Genomic DNA, 20,763 nt, shown 5'->3' with positions numbered 1-20,763 from the left:
TGATGTCATGACATTGCTTCCGGGTTACTAGAGCCAAGACCCGTTCAGTCAATTCCAGACATGCTGGTTAGTCACTCAGGCCTCCCAGTGGGACGAGAGAGCCCAGGCGAGCGTGAAAGGCAGCCTGTGTCCGAGCAGACACAGGCAAACCAAAAACTGTGGTAGGAGGAGGGATCATAAGAACAGAGGGAAGGAAGCCATGTCTTATAATGTACTCCAAGAAAAGTATCTTATGGTAAGTCCAAAATCCTAAATTTATTAGTCACACATTACGGGACATGGGATGGGCATCCGGGTACACTGGGACATCCAAGTAAAGTCCAACTGAGGAGTGGGCAACAGAGCAAACTAAGGCTAACAGGCCCTCAAAAGGCAAACAGGTTAATAGAGTTAACAGCCTAGAGAAACCACCTGAAGAACCTCAGGACCGAAGCCAGCATTAGCTGAGGCCCGAACATCCATCTGGTAAAACTTAAGGAGCATGTGAACATAGGACCAGGTTGAAGCCTTGCAAATCTGAGACTGGGAAAAAGGGGAAACCCTGCCTTTAATCTTGGATGATGACCTGTCAAATCTATCCAGTGATGGTGGAATAAGAAGCAGGCATTCCCTTAGGGGGACCCTCATTAATGACAGAGTCAGGCTGTTGAAAGGGGGCTGAGAGATGGAATCAAACCACATCCAGACATTTGAGGAAATCCCCTAAGGCTTCATTTATACTAGCAACTCCTAAACTTTAGTTTAGGAGCTTTTGGCGTTTTGTTTTTCCAAAGTTCCTAATAAAAAGCCAATGTATCAATGTACATATAGGCTTTTAGCAGAGTTTAGGAGCTGCTGCAGGTAGGTGAGGTTCAACCTCTCTCAACGCGGAAGAATCACGCTCAGGATCGGTTTTGGCCGTGAAAAAATTACAATGATTTAGCCTCATTCTGCGCTTTCCTGAAGCTGTGGTAAATGATGGCCAAGTGTACACAAAGCCTTGAGATGTTTCAAAGAAAATTATGAGTCCCCCCCCCCCCACATTTATACTTAACTAGGTGGATGTAGCATTGGTTCAATGCTTCATCTGTCCTCCGGCGCCTCTACACTGAAAACCGAGCAAACAAACACCACCTGTCAGACTATCAGTCACAGCTCTCTGCTCATCTCCCTCCATGCTCATTGGAGCGCTGAGCTGTGTATGGGGCAGAGCAGGCCGTCTCAGCGGCTCGCTGAGAGGCTGAGACGGGCACCAGTCCAAGCACCTGGTGGATCCAGACTTCATTGTTGTGATGACGCAGTGCCTGGACTGATATCCATGACATCAGCAGAGAGTGCACTTTAAAGTTTGACACATCAGCCTAGGTTGGTGCAATAAGAATCAGTGAAATACACTGCTGAACCTGGAAACCCGGAGGCCAATGTTCGGTGTTCCCGACCTGCGACAGGGGTCTGCGAACAGGTATGAAAGAGGCCATTCTCTACAGTCCAGATGCTGAGGATTGAGGAAGTTCACCTGCTAATTTTCCATGTCTGCGATGTACACGACAAACAGGGCTGGAACGTAAAGTTATTTCAAGGCCAGTAACTGAGTCACAAGACATCTGGTGACTCCTTGAAGCTTGGATTGGAAGCCAAGCTTCCTTCAACAATCAAGACCCCCTGTACCAAAAAGAGACCTAGGACTCATCCCCAGCCAGACAGGTTTGCATCAATTATGAGCACATTCCAAACCACTTGGAGGAAGAACTTCACCGATTCCAGTGCTGAACTTGTGATACACCACACCAGGGCAAACCTGGCAAGTCAAGTGTATGGGATGATCCATAGACTCCCTCTTGACTTGCCAAATGAACAATGCAGGAGAAAGGATCAACTGTGATCCATGTACTGTAAGGTAGCAACAAGGAGGAGGTATCCTTGGCCTTACAGTGTAGGGTGCTGAAGCACTGGCAGTGATGGAGAGAAAGTGCAAGCGCACAGCTACATGTTTCTCAGAACTAGTGGAAGGAGAGAGTGTATGTAGCCCTTACAAGGCACCCGGCAGCAACAACAGTGAGCTGCAACCTACACAAGGCACAGGTGACAAATTGTAAAAAAGTGTCATGGTGCCAAAAAAAAAAAGGTTGGTCTTTGTAGGCACACAACAAAGGGAAATGTCTGTCGCAAGGCTCAAATGGAGTGTTGACAAAATTTAAAGGGCCGCAGCTCCCAGGGTAACACTTGTAGGGGGAAAGAAAATACAACTCTTAGGGTGTCAGCTTGCAAACCATAGGGGCAAGCCCAATTACTTGCCACGGGTGGTTGGGATAGGCAACAGTAGGCCATTCAGGGCATCAAGTGTTTACCAGACTTTGCATCCAAACGGGTCTTCGGACAGATTTCCACCTGTGGGTGCAACATGGACCTGTGATGCACTCTGAAGCTGACTCAACATGTTGGGTCATAGGTATCTAGGTGAGTACCTAATGCAAAGTCCAGTGCTTAAGGACATATTACAGGCTAGCGCTGCATCTTCCCCACTGAAGCTGCAAAATGAGCCCCAGTGGTTCTGCAGAAGTCTGCCCAGCTCACATCAATAACATCTGGATTATTTAATCTCAGAAAGCTAGCCATAAAAGGAAAATGTGTTTTCTATAGCTGGAGGAGCAGCGCTGATCATCTTACAGTACACATCTGTAAAACTGCCCCCAATACAATGACAGCTGAACTCTGCTGCCACCTAGTGGGTATAGCTTCAATACTGTGCAATTAAAATTCCTTCTATAAAACTAATTAACCTGGATTGCTGGTCAGTATAAACACCAGTCACATGAGGTTATCTAATTAAAAATGGCTTCTGTTTTGTATTAGAGCCTGATAAAATTTGGTTGATAAGAAACAGAATGCAGATAACAGATTAGTAAAAGAATGCACTGTGCAAAGCTATGGAAAAACAGATGAATCTTTGCAGTTTTAACAAAAAGCAGCGTGAAAAGGTTATCTTAAGTGAAAACATACATTTACCTATTAATTCCCATTCTATTGCTTTTTAGGCTGTACACCATACCTTATATATGGCAGTGGGTCATCCTGTGCCATTTTCAGCAACCACTGCAGGTCATCAGAGCTTCTGTCCGCTGTAAACACAAGATGCAATCAAATTTACTTCCATTATAAATACTTGCTTACCAGAGTCATTACCCTCATTAAAGGATCTCTTTCACCTTTAAGGGTAAACTAGATCATAAAACCAAGGCAAGCAAAAAATCCGTCAGAAAAATAAACAAGGGTTCCGCACTAAGGAGTGGGATGAACTGCTGCCTCCCTAAAACAAACTTCACAAAGTGAAATCTACAATAAAAAAGGTACAAAGAGAGGGAAATGGCTCTGTTCTATGCAACAAAAAATAAAGTAAATGTAAAACTCACATGTGTAATATATAAGGGAAGCTAAGATTAGAATGAGATGCAAGGGAGAAAATCCCAAACATAGGTGAGAAGCCGGGTAAAACAAGTGTACACCAAGCCGTATATAGGCTAGTGTGATAAATCCAATAAAAATCCCAGTAAATAAATGATATAATATAACGAATAATGGTGGTGTGGTGTACAACTGATAATAAGTTCTGAAAACCCAATTAGTGTGCAAACATCATATTCAAAAGCAGAAAACAAATGAATGTAAAAGTCCAATAGATGCACAATAAGCACAAATTAATGTCCGTATAACAAAATGGAGATTAAAAATAAAAAAAATCCAAAAGTGACTGGTGCATACTCAAAAATATACACGGTTACAGTCTTAACGTATATGTAAACCCTAAAACCACCCATTCAGTATAATAGAAATGAAAGGCAAAACATTTATGTATATAAAAAAACATAATAAATACTCCCCTGCCTCACTTTATCTCATATCCTCCGTTCTAAGCTTCAAAAGGAGATTAGAGACCCAGGGGAGGAGAAACAGCAGCACATTGACATTCAAAGTGAATGCTGGGGGGGGGGGGGGGGGGCGGGGGGGGGAGCACAAGTCTGTTCATTGGAGAACAAACAGGCTGAGTTATCACAGCTAGAGAAATGACCACGCTGTGCTCTCATGCCTAATGTGGTCAGTTTTTCACAGGAAAGGAGAGGAACTGCAGGGACAAATGGTATTTCACACAAAGGAAGCAAAACAAAAAAACAGGATCGTTTTTCATACAAGTGCATGGTACAGCACGCATATATCAGGAATATGAAGTGTTGGGTTTACATATATTTTACAGTTAAATTCTAGGCATCATCGGTTGAGAAAGAACAGAGCAGCGGGATGCTGCTGAGCAGTGGTGCAACTTGGCTGGTCTAACTCTATGATGTCATTATATGTATTTATGTTTAGATGTGTACCTTTTTTTGGTAGACAAATAAAAAAAAAAAAAAAAAACTTATGATAATTTTGTTCAACCTACAAGTAACCTACACCGCTGCAGCTGTGATTGACACTTATTCTGGTATTGACTCTCAGCAGGGTTGCCAACTTCTATTAAATTCAAGGATAGTTTGTAAAATCTGCGATTTTTCCTAATGGTCATTCATTGACAGATGAAAAAATCACGGATTTTAAAAACTGTTCTTAAATTTCATAACGGTTGGAAACACCGTCTTTCAGATGCCATGTCCACTTTACTCATTCAGTGTCATTCATGTCATCATTTGCATTATGTGATGACACTATGGGATTTACTAACTAGCTCTGCATAGAAACCAATCAGCTTCCAGGTTTTTTGTTTGTCAAAGCTTAACCACTGCTATAGAACAGCTGTTCTGCGCAGGAACACGTGTATATATATATATATATATATATATATATATATATATATATATATATATATATATATATATCTATCTATACACATACACACACACAAACGTGATTCTGCACTTCCCTCTGGGGGGGGCGTGCCACTTCTGCCATAATTAATCACAGCAGAAGTCGGTCAGCGGGTGTCAGCCAATGGATGTCTGCCGGCACCACCGATCTTTGGGAAAAGCGACGGAAGCTCTGCTGAATACATATCCGACAAGGGCTGTGAAAAGAATGGGGAGTGACGTCACCCATAGAGTTACTATGGGGCTTCCATTGACAGACGTGTCATCTGCACCCGCCCACACAGCGAAGTCGTAGCTGACAGCTCAGCATGGGATCAAAGCTTCCGCCGCTGGAGATTGGGTCGGATCGCCTGAAGAAAAGGTATGTATACAGATTTTTTTTTTTCTTTTCAGGGCTAGATAGGTTAGTGGTGGCTAAAGATGCAGGGATTTTAGTTTTTGCATGGACATTCACTTTAAGGTAATAGGTACGTATTACGATCTTTACTTCCATCTTGCAAGCTGTAATGGTGTAAAATTGTATTCACTTAAACTGCATGCTAGTTGAGGAATTTTACAATACCAGCCTGACTGGAAAGAACACTATAAGGTTTCATGGCCTTTATTAGGGGAGGGAAACCACAAGAATTTCTGCCTGGCTATTCTGATTGAGTTCTGGTGTGTGTTTTGTTTCCACTATAAACTGATGAATTCGGTAGACTGGAGGGTGTAGGTCCACACTTGCTGACAGGCTCCTCACCAACACATCATTGGTTTGAGGTATCCTTTCACATAAAGGAAACAATATTTTGATACATTTGGATGGTAAAAGGGGAAATCCCGGTGTAATCCCGAAGTCATCTGAATCATTACTTAGCTGGGGAAAAAGAAGATGTCAAAAGGACTCACCTGTAAACCACTTTAAAACTCCACGCAAAAACTCAACCTGTACTACTTACCCCAAACCTCCCTAAACCCCAATGCCTAGTACACATGATGAGAAGATCGGGGGGGGGGGGGTGATTGGGGGGAACGATTGCCTGGTAATCTGATCGTTAGTACACAGCTTGTCGATCATAACAGTTCGTATGACTGTCATGCGACTATCCGAGGGGACCAACACAAAACTTTTTTTCATATAACAGAATGAAATATTTTCATGTAATTGGTATAGTATTTGTGCAAAAAAAAAAATTGCATGACCAAGAATGATCGGAAATGAAAGAACACATTATAATGTATCACTTCCAAAGTTGTATTCCCAAGTACGAAAATTTTCATAACTTCAGTAACCTATTGGTTTTTGATACGAGACTAGCATGGAAAAAAAAAATAAAAAAAGAAAAAAAACACGGACAATCATTTGTCTGATACTCTTATCATGTGTACCAGGCATAACACTAATCTCTCTATATCCTAACCCTAACATGAAAGTGTCACTAAACCCACATCGTAATAATCTATCAATAAATGGTGTATTACATGCTGTCCATACTCACTCAGCCACTATGAGATTCATTTTCTGTATCTGCAATAAACCTGGTTGATCCCGATGTTCTCTATCTTCCCCTTCTTTTCATGTCCCCAATTCAGGTAGGGATTTTGCAGTGGTGTTGGCAACTCTGCACATGCTCAGTTTTCAGTATGTTCTATGCTAAGAATTTTCTATCTCCCATCTGAGCAGCCCATGTGACTATAGAGTCACACATGTGGGTGTATACACAGCGGTAAGTGACAGCCCACTCCCTCCTTCCTCCTCCATGCCCACTAACCAGCTAAACATGTAGGTTAATGGAGGCTTCCCCTCCCTCTTATTCTAAGACACAGGCTGGAAGGGCGTGACAGCCTGTGACTGGCAGAAATATGCCCACACCATATTATTGACAAAAACTTATAAATATTTGATTTAAAATAAATATTTGTATGACAATTTAAAAAAGTTTATTGATATTTTTACGCTTTATTCAAAATGCTGTTTTATTTTCTTCTAGTTTTTTATTTATGTACATGTGATCAGAAGCAGAAAACTAGAGGCTCCTCCTGCTTAGGTTTCCCTGCAGACAGACTGGGAAAGGTCTGGGTCATGTGACTGCTGTATATGGAATTAGGAAGAAAGGTACTTAGATGGTTACAGCGACATCATCCATATACAGAAACAGAAGGGACAATGTAAGTTAAACATTGTGTATGTTTAGTATCACTTTAATCCTTGAACAACGGATCCCAAAGCTAATCCTTCCAGAACCCAGCACTAACCCTTGTTGAAAATCCCTAACCCCCGCACTAACTGTTGCTGTAAATGATCCATTTCTTTTCATGTGGGCTGTTGCGAATCGCCATCACACCTGATCCCATAGCGCTTCTTTGTGATCTGCATTGCACATGACTGATGGCTGCATTTAATAATGTACTTCCAGAATTTGAACATATAGGAACACCTTGTGTGGCACCATAGTGGACATGTCTCCACAGTCCTAATATCTTCACTGATGCATTTGTCAAAGTTATTAGTAAAGCTTTCAGATTCAGCAACAAACATGAAGAGATTTACAATATTAAGCAGGAAACCGGTCAGCCATCAAACACCCTGCAGGCTGCAAAGCACCTCATGAGATGATGAAATTATTAACAACCCGATTGAAGCTGGCAGCTAGTATGCCAAGAGCCAAGTACACTCTGTTCTTATGCACGGTATTGGTAAAGTGAGCGCAATGTCAGCACAGGGAAAATTGTTCTGTTACAACATTTAAACTCTGCAAGAGTCAACAAATGGTATTTAACTAGAGGGGCCACTGAAAAGATTCTAATGGGAAATTCTCACTTAAAAGGTTGCTGTAGTTATATTTAATGCTTTTAAAGCGTACAAGGGAAAGAGATCAGCTAAAGGATAATGGAACCCCTATTGTAGGGCAATTACATTGCATCGATATTGCATAGTGGTGGAAACAAGACAGTGCCTGCAGGAGCAGCAGTGACATTTCTGAGCTGGCCGAGCCTGCGGCACCTTCTGCCCTTAGAAACGAGGCAATGGCTTGAGCTTGTTCAGGTAATTATGTGCATTTAATGTTGAGCTCCAGGCAGATATAAAAGACACACATCCATGAATCTCTGCATTCATTAATACATCATTAGATGAGAAAGTCCTCTACGGACGAAACGTTGTTGAGGTGTGGTTCAATCTGTGTAAGTCTGCAGGCTATCAAGTCAGGAGAGAAAGAGAGCAAAGACCTGAGGCTCAGCCATAGCTGGCAGCTGTCCGCATTGGGAACACAGAGTATCAGAGTTTTGAGATGAGCTGAAAAACAGCCTGCGCTTGGAAGTAGGATTGTAAATGAATAAAAATTGGATGTTTTACAGAATTACATGATTGTGCTGCTATGGTTTCCCTGGGTTTTGTAACATCTATCTTGGATGAAAATTACCCGCTGGAAGGATGAATCCCCACTGTTGAGTAAAACAAAGCTATTTTGGCCGATCTGTTTTCAGAAAGTAAATTAAAGTGGTGTTGCCACCAAAAATATAACCTAACTTGTATGTGCAGCAAAGGGTCTTAATAAAATTAATTGGATAATAAAAAATTTTTTACTTACCTATTTCTTGCGGTTGCTAGGTGGTCCCACGAAATCTGCCTCTTCCATTGCCCGGGCTAAAAACGTCACTTCCCTCGGCAGCCCGGCTCGCTAAGGCTCCTGGGAGAAGTATGTCACCATTTCCCAGGATGCCTTGGGCATCACCGAGGGTGTAGTGTCATATTTTGCTGCCTATCACAGGATGCTGCGGAAGTGACATTGCCGCCAGAAATTGCGTACTGCGCATGCGCGATGCGTTCCAAACACTCGTGCCGTGCGTTCCAACAGGCAGCAAAATATGACACTACAACGGCGCTCGATATAGCGCATGCGCGAGATCTAATCGAACGGGTGGTGCATGCTGGTCTTTTATCAGCGCACTATCCCGGAAGAGGATGCCTATGGGCTTCACATGCCCACAGGCAAAATGACAACCGTCAGGAGACGGTTTTATAAAATCTTTTTTAATGACAAAACAGCATGCTGCTGGATGGAAAAAACGAAAAAGTAAGTGTTAGATTTAATTATAATAATGATTGTCAGTATGCAAAAAAAAAAAAAAAAACGATCAAGACAGTGGAATCCCGCTTTAAAGGGGTTTGTAAAGGCTCAAGGTTTTTCACCTTAAAGTGGATGTAAACCCGAAAATTTTCTTTTTTGTCTGGCACAATATAGAGTATGGGATTTCAGATCAGCTGTGCCCAGTCTTTCCACAGAGAGTTAATCCAGCTCTGAGCAATCCTCATATCTTTTTTCAGTGAAATAAAACAGACAAACATGGAAAACTTTGTCTGCTCTTCCCCCTTGCTGTGAGTGACAGGTGATTTACATATATCGTGCATTAGCCCAAGACATGCATTATTTTCCCACCCCCACTCCTTTCTTCTGCTGCTCTGCAAGGATTGGCTGTTCCACACCTCAGCATGATTTGGCATGCTGAAGTCATGTGGGGACTTTTCTGGGTTTTGACTGGATGTTAGTGATCACAGCAGAGGTTCAGTGTAAGAAATACACAGGAGAAAATGTACGCTGATAAGGGGAGTGTAGAGGTGGGCGGGGAGTCTACTGACATCACGACTCCACCCACTGAGCCCTGGAAAACAGACCCACCCACAAAATTTGCAGTTCTTCGGGTCTCATAGCTGACAGAGGGGAGACATTTGACAGATAAGTATACATGCAGGAGGCATGTATATCCTTCTAGATAACCAATATTGCAGTAGTTTAGAAAGGATGAGAGTGGGTTTACATTCACTTTAAAGAGGAAGTAAACTCTCCCACTCTGATGCTTCTTTTCATTTAGTCCATTATAATAGGTAATTATCAAACTATAGCCACTGTAATCCAGCCCAAATCACATATTACTTACTGTTAAAGGAAACTTAAAAAATTGGTTTCCAGGGGTTAGGCAGCGCCATCTTAAGTATTGTTTTCTGAGTGCACAGTGGAGTGTATTTCCGCCCTTACATTGAGCACTTCCTGTGCTGTTAACCAAGCCTCTTTCTCAATCCAATGTTTCTATGGCAACCCTGCTTCCCTGTTCATAGCTACTGACTTGTTTTATTTCATAGTATTTACTTGTGCCGATGTCTAATGTTTGCCTGTGTGAGTCCTATCAGCGTCAGCTGATAAGACTGCAATAATGGCCAAGTTTACACTGCATGTCATGTCACATGGGGTGTAGGAGGAAGCTCTGAATGATTCTGCAGTCTCCTGGGATATCAGTAGTGTGCCGTAGGAAGTCCTGATAACACATAGACAAGCACATAGAGTGTGCCGTAAATTAGGGGAGATCTGGGCATGCTCAGTGACGTCATTCTAAAGAACAAAAAGGATTACAACAAAACTAAGCAAGGAGATATCTACAAGCAGTGTTTATTAGGGTTTTTTATGCCGATTTACATGGGACAACGTTGTGCGGGAGGGTTTACAACCACTTTAATGCATTCTAGTATCTCCGGCCTCATTGGATAGAGTGATAGTAGCAGGAGCCATTAGGTGTCAATTAAATACAGTGACATGAGAGAGAGGTGTGGGGCTGAGTCCTGCTGTCTTTTTCAATGGACAATGCAGCAGCAGGATTCGGGAGCATGCTCACACAGGTGCCCCCAGGGAAAGCAGCTTTCTGTGGGGCACCCAGAGGAGGAGGAGCCAGGAGCCCCGCTGAGGCAACCCAGAAGAGGGGGGATCAGGGCTGCTCTGTTCAAAACTCTTGCACAGAGAAGTATAACATGTTTTCTAATAAAAAAAAAAAAACCTTTACAATCACTTTAAATTTGGAGAGCTTGTACCCCAATGGGAGCTGGTTGCACTACATGGAGTACTCACTATTTTGAATGAAGATTAAAAGCACAGCAGAGAGGCTTTATGAGCATTTTTTCATAAATTTAGGCCAATATGTATTCTGCTATATATTTTTGGTAAAAAAAATCCCAATAAGAATTGATTGGTTTGAGCAAAAGTTATAGCATCTACAAACTATGGTATATATACTGGAATTTTTATTTATTAATTTAATACAAGTAATGGCGGCGATCAGGGACTTATTGTGGGACTGCAATATTGCGGCGGACAATTGGACACTGACACTTTTGACTCTTTGCCGGAACCAGTGACACTAAAGGCCCATACACACGATCATGCAAATTAGCTGTTTTGGAGCAACATCCGACCGTGTGTACGCTCCATCGGACAAACTTTTTCGGTTTTCATCGGACTTTCGTTGGCTGTACGAACGGACAAACTTTCTGGCAAAAAAAGTCAGATGGAGCAAAGTCTGATCGTGTGTACAGAAAACCATCAGACTTTTGTACAAAGTACAAACACACATGTTTAGAACCAATGCAAAAGATCAGACAATACAGAAGTTGACCAAAGGTGGTGGTAAAGAGCAGAAAAACCACATGATTTGGTGTAAGTTGGCTGAAAAAGTCCTGCCGTGTGTATGCAAGATAAGTTCTCGGCCGACGCACTTTGTACAAAAATCCACAGGAAAGTTTGTACAAAGTCAGATCGTGTGTATGAGGCTTAATACAGCAATCAGTGCTAAAATGTGCACCGTCATTGTACTAAGGACACTGGCTGGGAAGGGGTTAAACATCTAGGGCGATCAAAGGGTTAAATGTGTGTCAGTGTTTTTGTGTACTCTGTGTGGTGCATTTATTGGGATAAGGGATGTGATGGATCTTATTACCTATTTTGCAGGGAGAGAAAATCCATCACATCCCTGCTATCAGGACGGAGCATTGCCTTGAGCTCTATCCAGCGTCTCTCCTCAACGACTGGCAGGTGCCGGCGGACATCCATTTGCCAGCACCCACTGATTGCCTTCTGCTGTGACTAATCAGCTAGGTGGAAATGCAGAATCTTGTAAATATACATGATTCTGCACAGAACGCCCGCCCTGTAGCAGTAAATTTGTTATGGGGCAGTCGTTATGGGTAAGGAACTCAGACAGTTTTAAAAGTTTACAGGTTGGACTTTTTAACAGCAATGCTTAAAGGAGTTGTAAAGGCAGAAGTTTTTTTTTTATCTTAACCAGTTGCAGACCGTCGATCTGTGTCAGCACAGTGGCAGCAGTGGGCAAATGGGCATACCTGTACGTCCCCGGGATAGCAGGCACGCGCCCCCTGCCGATTACAGCGTGACTCAATGTCCGCCGATCTCCCGGTGATCGTGTCACGGAGGCTCAGAACAGGGAAGTAAACAAGGCATTTCCTGTTCTGCCTAGTTTAATGACAGAGATCACCGCTCCCTGTCATAGCTGTCATGTCCTAGGTAGCTCACCCCCCCACCCCACAGTTACAATCACTCCCTAGGACACACTTAACCCCTTCATGGCCCCCTAGTGGTTAACCCCTTGCCTGCCAGTGTCATTTACACAGTAATCAATGCATTTTTATAGCACTGATCGCTGTATAAATGACAAGGGTCTAAATGGTCCAGTGTCAAAAATGTCACAGTCCCGATAAAAATTGCAGATCGTCACCATTACTAATAAAAAAAAAAATAATTAAGCCATAAAACTATCCCCTATTTTGTAGACGCTATAACTTTTGCGCAAACCAATCAATATACGCCTTTTGTGATTTTTTTTTGCCAAAAATATGTAGAAGAATATGTATCAGCCTAAACTGAGGAAAAAAAATAGTTTTTTAAAAAATATATTTTGGGGAAATATTTTTTATAGCAAAAAGTTAAAAATAATGCGTTTTTTGTCCAAAATTGTTGCTCTTTTTTGTTTATAGCGCAAAAAAATAAAAACTGCAGAGGTGATCAATAAACATCAAAAGAAAGCTCTATTTGTGGGTGCAGCTTCCCATGACCACGCAATTGTCAGTTAAAGCGACTCAGTGCCAAATCGCAAAAAGTGCTCTGGTCAGGAAGGGGGTAAAATCTTCCGGGGCTGAAGTGGTTAAAGCGGAGGTCCAACCCAAAGTGGACCTTCCACTCATCGGAACCCTCCCCCCCTCCGGCGCCACAATTGGCACCTTTCAGGGGGGAGGGGGGTGCAGGTACCTGTACAGTCAGGTATCTGCACCCACTTCCGGGATAGCTCTCTGTGGAAAGGGGCGTAGATTACGCCCCTTTCCGAAAGTCCCCCGCTGCCTGCTGGGAAACACACAGATCCCAGAGGCAGCGGGTCCATCCTTATTGCGCAGCGCGACTCGCGCATGCGCAGTAGGGAACCGGGAAATGAATCCGAAGGGCTCCACTTCCTGATTCCCATACCCAAGATGGCGGCGGCAGCACCCGAGAGACGATCGAGAGATCGGCTTCGGGTGCCGACATCGCGGCGCGCTGGACAGGTAAGCGTCACTATTTTAAAAGTCAGCAGCTGCAGTATTTGTAGCTGCTTGCTTTTAAAAAAAAAAAAACGCGGACTCCCGCTTTAATGCATTCTATGCATTAAGATAAAAAAACTTCTGTGTGTAGCAGCCTCCCCAGCACCCCTAATTACTTACCTGAGCCCCATATCTCTCCACTGATGTTCACCAGTGAGACTTTCCTCCCGATTGGCTGAGACATAGCAGTGGCGCCATTGGCTCCTGCTGCTGTCAATCAAAGTCAGTTAGCCACTCAGGGGAGAGGGGGCAGGGCCGGGTTCCTGCACAGAGTTCTGACCTCAACCCAACAGAACACCTTTGGGATGAATTAGAGTGGAGCCTGCGAGCCAGGCTTTCTCGTCCAAATAAGTGCCTGACCTCACAATGCATTTCTGGAAGAATGGTTAAACATTCCCATAGACACACTCCTAAACCCTGTGGATGGCCTTCCCAGAAGAGTTGAAGCTTATATAGCTGTAAAGGGTGGGCCAACTTAATATTGAACCCTACGGACTAAGTCTGAGATGCCATTAAAGTTCATGTAAAGGCAGGTGTCCCAATATTTTTGGTAATATAGTGCATATACACATATACATACATACGCTAGAAATAGATTACAAGGTGCAGCAAAAGAATTGACAAGACAACTCCAAAATCAGGTTTACAAGATTTTCTGAATTTGGTCACAGTACGGTCTTACCCTTTGTATAGTCAACAATTGCTTCCAAAGCAGCAACCCGGAGGTCCACAAAGTGTCCATACTCCGCATACGATTTAAAAAGCGTTGGGTCGCTGGGAACATGGCCATTCTTTTGAAGCACACGGATGGCTCTCAAGCAGCTAAAGGAACAAGACAGTAAACAAAAAACACACGGCTCAGAAACAAAAAATAAATACCATGCAATGGATTATATTACCCAGGGATACAAGGCCTGGAGGAAAGTGAAATACCTCATTGCTCATAGAAACCATGCGCTTCTCTCATATTCTTACCTACTCCTGGCCTTTGATTGGCTCAATGGGAAGCACATGCATTGCTCATAAATAAATCCTAATAATTATAGTACAGAAGTCAACCTTATGTGGGGGGGGAAGTATGAGAGTGATAAGCCTCCTATAACATACAGGGGCTCATTTACAAAAAGGAATAGATATTTCATTATTTTTCAATTCAGCTGTGCCATTTTTTCTACAATTGAAAACATATTTTTCAGTTAACAAAATGCATCAAAACTTTCTGCCATTCGGAAATCTTTTGGCCAATGTATGCTACCCAAACTATTTACTATGTATGGCTATCAAGAGAGGGATTTTTTTTTTTTTTTATAAATTTCCCTGCTGGGATTATTAAAGTATTCTGAATCTGAATCCCACTAGGGCTGCAACCAACGATTATTTTCATAATCGATTAGTTGGCTGATTATTGTTTCGATTAATCGGTTAATAACCGTAAAAAAAAAAATTGACGTTCATTTTCAACCACAGTGATGGTAAAATTTGGAAATAGAAAGCTTCTTGGTCAAAGGAATTTTCAGACAATGTATGTGGTTTTTGTTCAGAAATTACGTTCATTTTAAAAACAGAGTGTTAAAAACAAGTGAAATTTCAAACAAAATTCTTTCATTCAGCGAATGTACAAAGATTTTTTGTCTGAATATTCTCATCTGAAAATTGATCTGTAAGGCCAGCATAAGGCTCGGTACACACCTATACAGTTTGCTTTTGATCTGTTTCTGCAGTGCTTTTTGCTGTGTGTTTTGATTTTTGCACACGTGATTTTACTGCAATTTGCATTTTTTTGGGGCAGATTAAAAAACACAAATTGCTGCAAAATGCATTACAAGCTTTTCTGCAGCTTCTCCATTGAAGTATATTGAACCAATAAAACACCATTTTGCTTTAAGGTAAGTCCCTGACCCTTTCAGATATGAACGTGTCCCATAGGAAAATATGTAAATGAACTGTAGTGCATTTCTGAAAAAAGCACCAAAAAACACATAGATGTGAACCAAGATGTTTAGTAACAAAACTAAAAAACTAAAATTAGCCCTTTATAGTAGAAAAAAAAGCAGATAATCATTACTGTAAGGGGTTCATTTGTTTACTGTAGAACTGTGAAAGTAATATTTACAGTAGCGATTATTTGTTCCCTTTGTACTATAAAGGGCTAATTTTAGTTTATTTTAACCCCATTATATTACTGGCCGATTAATCGATTATGAAATCAGTAATCGATTAATTTCATAATCGATTAGTAATCGATTAATTTCATAATCGATTAGTTGTCGATTAATTTCATAATCAATCAATTAGTTGTTTCAGCCCTAAATCCCACTCATCTACTTTTTATCCTTTTATTTATTATTCTCCAGGATCACAATAGTCTACTTTTCGCTCACTGAAAGACTGAAAACCGGAAACCAGGCAGCATCTCGATTCATCTTCAGCTTGCTCAGTTACTTACAGTATGTGAATTTGAGCTCAAGGCTGATATAAAAGGCTCAAACTAATGCAGCTGAGTATTGATTATTACACCTTATTTATTTTTTCAATGCAAGGAGTGTACCACTTCAACACTGGATACTTTCACCCCCTTTCTGCCCAGGCCAAACTTCAGCTTAAAGCACGGGCACTTACAACACTGTAACCAAATAAAATTTGTATCATTGTTTTGAGACAGATAGGGCTTTATTTTAATGCTATTCAATCACCCTTGGGTACAGTGTTATCACTGTACTACGTAGTGGAAGTCATTAAGATTTTTTTTCTCTTTTATTTAGATTTTTTTATTTATTACGTTTTATCAAAGAACAAAAGGTGAACATTGTTTGCTATATAATGATACATATCGAATAGGATTCCATAGATGAGTATAGAAAACAAAGTAAACAATAAACGTGCACGTTGATAAAAGTTTAGAATGTAAAGTGTTATGTATAGGCAGGTATATAGAGCAGAAGGCCTCTCCTCTCCCTCTAGGCACCCCTAGAGGGATCTGGTCTGGGAACAGACTGTGCCTCGGCGGGAGGACTACACCCCCGCCACATTAGTTGCAAAAAGGAACTAAAATAACAAATTAGTAAGGCATGTGTAGGTGGAATAGAGATTTAGAGCCCTTTCACACTGAGCTGCCCTGGGTGTCGGCGGTAAAACGCGGCGCTTTACCATAATTTTTGCGACACTATTTGGCCGATAGCAATGCACTTTTAACCCCTGCTAGCGGCCGAAAAAGGGTTAAAACTGCCTGCTACAGCGTTGCTTTGCCGGCGTTGCCCATTGATTTCAATAGGCAGGGGCGCTTTAGGAGCGGTGAGTTCACCACTCCTAAAGCGCTCCAAAGAATCTGCTGGCAGGACTTTTCCTGATGCCCTGCCAGCACACCACTTCAGTGTAAAAGCCCTCGGGCTTTCACACTGGAGTGAATGGAGCCACTGTTTCAGGGCGCTTTGCAGTCACTATTTTTAACGCTACAGCGCCTGCAAAGTGCCTCAGTGTGAAAGGAGTCTAAAGGAAATAGCTAGATATCTGTGTAAACCTCTAATAACCACAAAGTAACACAAAACTGCAACGTTGCAGAGGAGAACGGTATTCGCTTCAGGCTCTACTTGGTCTAAGTAGTAAGAGTAGACATTACCTATGGGTGAAACAATTTGGTGTGCACAATTGCTCTTCCTATGTAAGTTTAATACTTCTGGGGTGTGTTAGCCATGGGGATCAGTGCATATGGAACTTATCTTCTGTTAAGTGCTTTTTGATGATCACTTTTACAAGCAATGATTTTTAAGAATAGCTTTCATTCATTGTGTACTATTGTGAAAGATGGGATTAGCCAAGGCTATTACATGGTACAGATACACTGTGATTGGCCCTGTCTGTTCCATGTGGTCATTGTGACCAGAGAGCAACGCAATAGTACATTGTGTAAAACTGTCCTGCAATTGCTGTGATTGGACACAGCGATCACATGGTACTGGGGCTGGCTCGGTACAATGATATTTCATCAAGTGAGGAGCATGACTGGGAGGACATCATATGAAGTCCACCCGAATGGGAAAGCTCCTGCTCGGCTATCATTTAACTATAGGCCGGGTGGGAAGCAGTTAAACATCTGAGTATGACTTGGTATCAGCCTCCTGTAAAGCAGAACTGTGGGATGGAGAAGCAGCAAAAGAGTCAGATGTGAAGTGCTCATGTACAAACAAGGAAAATGCCCAGAGAGAGCACAGTTCGTCTCCCTGTCACTTCAACTACTGCTTTTCCTTCCACTGTTCAGTCACAGGCCAGGAGAGGAACAAAATCTGTAAATGCTATTAAACTGTATAAAAGAAAAACAGGTCTACATATCTTCCGGAGAGGGCTGTGCTTTAGGGCAGGGCTGTGGAAATCTCAGCACTGAATAGCCAGAAATACAAACTTATCTGGCAGGTTAGACAGCTCCCATGTATGCATTTGTGTATTTAAAAGAGAAGCATGGCTTTGAAAAAAAAAATAGTATTTTTCATTACTATGTGGTTAATGGACACTGGTAAATCAATCAAACAATACGTTTTCCCCTATATAACCCCCCCTAAGTAAGCAGGAAAATTCCCAGACAAGAGGGGAGGGATCTCCGTGTCCCATGATGTACTCCAAGAAAAGAGTTTTACAGGTAAGCTGGAGAAAAAAAATCCTAATTTCTTTATCATACATCATGGGACACAGAGCAGTCATTACTATATGGGACATCCCCAAGCAATGCCCCTGAGGGGAGGGAGACACCATTGCAGAAACTGTCACTATTACTGTTTGGAATATGCCGAGACCAGAGGCAGTCTCCTCAATGTTCTTGAATCCACCTGGTAAAAACCCTGTGGATATATAAACTTAAAGACTGAATAGCGGTTCACACACCTGGATCACTGACACCTGATGGCCCAAGATACTCCCACATACACCTGGTAGAGAACCTGTCCATAGAAAAAAAATGGGATTTTGCTCATTAAAATAATAGGCATCATTGATAAACTAGCAGATCCACTGCTAAACATTCGACCTGGATGCCACCTGCCCTTTCTGGGCTCTTCTGGCTGCACAAATCAGGCTTCCTGACCTGTGCCGACAACTCAAGTAGACCCTGAGCGTCTGAACTACCTCTAGAGTAGGTAGCGATCTTTCTCCTGCCGACTGTGGATTAAAAAAAAAAAAAAAAAAAAAAGCAAGACACTGTCCTGATTCAAGTGAAAACTAGAACCCATTCTAGGCAATAGAGATGAATTAGGAGGCAAGATCACCTTATGATGTGCAACCAAGAATGGCTCCTTGCATGAAAGAGCTGCCAGCTCGGATACTCCACTTAGTGAAGTGATAGCAACCAAAGAAGCCATCTTCCAAGATAAGGGACTAATAGTCTCCCAATTGGTTCAAAAAATGGCCTTTGCAAAGACAGCCAGGAGCGAATCTCAGTCCCAAGGACACAAGAGTGGCCTGACACGTAGGACTATCTACGCTACATGCTGTATGAAGTATGAATCCAGGAGTGAGAAACAATGGCCTCTGGAAAAAATGCATAGGGATGAACTTGAACCCTTAATGGTACTTAAGGCCAATCTCCTTTCCCCTACTGATTGGAGAAAGAAAAGAAAGAACCTGAGAGCAGTGCACCTGGCTGCCTCTCCTTTCTGGAACCATTTAACTGGTATAACAGGTAAATAACGTAGTAACTATATTAGCCAACCTAATACACAGTCCTCCAAGGTTGCAGGCCTAAAACAATGTTGGTTTACTGTTATGCAACCCCTTACGTATGCAAGTATGCAGGTACCCAGGCATGCCGTTATGTAGGTACCTAAGTTATGCAAACGTGCAGGTATACAAGTATTCTTGTCCTGCATGTGTTTATGTATGCAGCTCAAGGAAATAAGCACATATGTATGTGTCCCAAAGCAAATTTGCACGCATGTATGTTGTCCTAGGCAACTAAGCACATATGTATACAGTTTAAAGTTTTAAACTAAGCATATATGTATGCAGTGGAGTATAAATGAAAACCTCCCAGCGTGCGTTTAAGCAATATGTATTTATGGAGGCATGTGTTTATGGAAACATGTAGGTATGCGTTTAAGCAAAACACAAAAGTGCATGTCGATGCAAAAGTGCACTTACGCAATACATGACCATGGAGACATGCATTTAACTACTTCAATACCGGGCCTATTCTGGCACTTCTCTCCTTCATGTAAAAAAATCATTATTTTTTTGCTAGAAAATTACTCAGAACCCCCAAACATTATATATATATATATATATATATATATATATATATATATATATATATATATATATATATATATATATATATATATATATATATATTTTTAGCAGACACCCTAGGAAATAAAATGGCAGTCATTGCAACTTATTTGTGCAATAATTTTTCAAACGCCTTTTTTTGGAAAAAAAAAACGGTTTCATGAATTAAAAAATTACAAAACAGTAAGTTAGCCCAATTTTTTTTTATGTGAAAGATGATGTTACGTCGAGGAAATAGATACCCAACATGTCACACTTTAATATTGCGCACAATCATGGAATGGTGCCAAACTTCGGTACTTAAAAACCTCCATAGGCGATGCTTTAAAATTTTTTACAGGTTTTTACAGGTTACCAGTTTTGAGTTACAGAGGTGGTCTAGTGCTAGAATTGTTGCACGTGCTCTAAAGCACGTGGCGATACCTCACGTGTGGTTTGAGTGGTTTTACATATGTGAGCGGCACTTAAGTGGGCGTTCGCTTCTGAACGCGATATACCGGGGAGAGGGGCGTTTTAAATTTTTTTAATTTTTTTCATTTTAATTAATTTTTTTTTTTTTGATCACTTTTATTCCTATTACAAGGAATGTAAACATCCATTGTAATAGGAATCTGTGACAGGTCCTCTTTATGGAGAGATATGGGGTCAATAAGACCCCACATCTCTCCTCCAGGCTGGAAAGCATGAGATCAGGAAAAAAAAATCACCGATCTCATGCTGACAGCCGTGATCGTGGCTTTGTTTACATCCGGGTTATGACGTCACACCCGGGCCTCCGACGGTCATAGAGATGGCTGGTGACCATGTGGTCACCGGAAATCTCTATGCTCGTCATCCGGCGGCGGGCGATTCTTTCTCCTGGCCCCCGATGGCACAGGAGAGCCCGGAGAAGCACCGGATGGCGGTGGGAGGGGAAATCCCCTCCCGTTGCCTATAAGAACGATCAAGTGGTGGAACTGCCGCTATGATTGTTCTCATCATGCACAGAATCGCCAGCCGGAAAGATTGATATCTGAATGATGACTGTAGCTATAGGCATCACTCAGATATCCCACCACAAACTAGAGGACGTCATTTTACTATGGCCGGGTACTGAAGTGGTTAAGGAATAAGCAAGCATGAGTTTATGAAATGTGTTTTTGCAACATAAAATTATGCCACACGCATCTAAGCAAACACGCTTTTAAGCACCATGTGCAAACATGCATCCACGCAAACATGTATATCTATGGAACATGCATACACAGTTATGCCCACACGTCTATACAA

At 41.9% G+C, this 20,763-nt stretch overlaps 1 protein-coding gene across 1 annotated transcript in view; it reads right to left on the bottom strand.

Annotated features, from left to right (window-relative positions):
• The window catches only part of TAF2 (TATA-box binding protein associated factor 2), a 160,342-nt gene that overhangs the window by 39,820 nt on the left and 99,759 nt on the right, over positions 1-20,763 (bottom strand). Inside the window, exons 20-21 of the mRNA XM_077493254.1 lie at positions 13,907-14,046; positions 3,029-3,098 (exon numbers count right to left, since the gene is read on the bottom strand). Of these exons, the coding sequence (XP_077349380.1) occupies positions 3,029-3,098; positions 13,907-14,046 (210 nt within the window). The remainder of the gene's footprint in view (positions 1-3,028; positions 3,099-13,906; positions 14,047-20,763) is intronic.

This window comes from Lithobates pipiens, unplaced genomic scaffold (assembly GCF_037356315.1).
Source record: "Lithobates pipiens isolate NorthernLeopardFrog02 unplaced genomic scaffold, aLitPip1_a1.2 Scaffold_19, whole genome shotgun sequence".
NCBI lineage: Eukaryota > Metazoa > Chordata > Amphibia > Anura > Ranidae > Lithobates > Lithobates pipiens.
The sequence above is the reverse complement of the archived record's forward strand: the minus strand, read 5'-3'. Positions and strand labels throughout refer to the sequence as shown.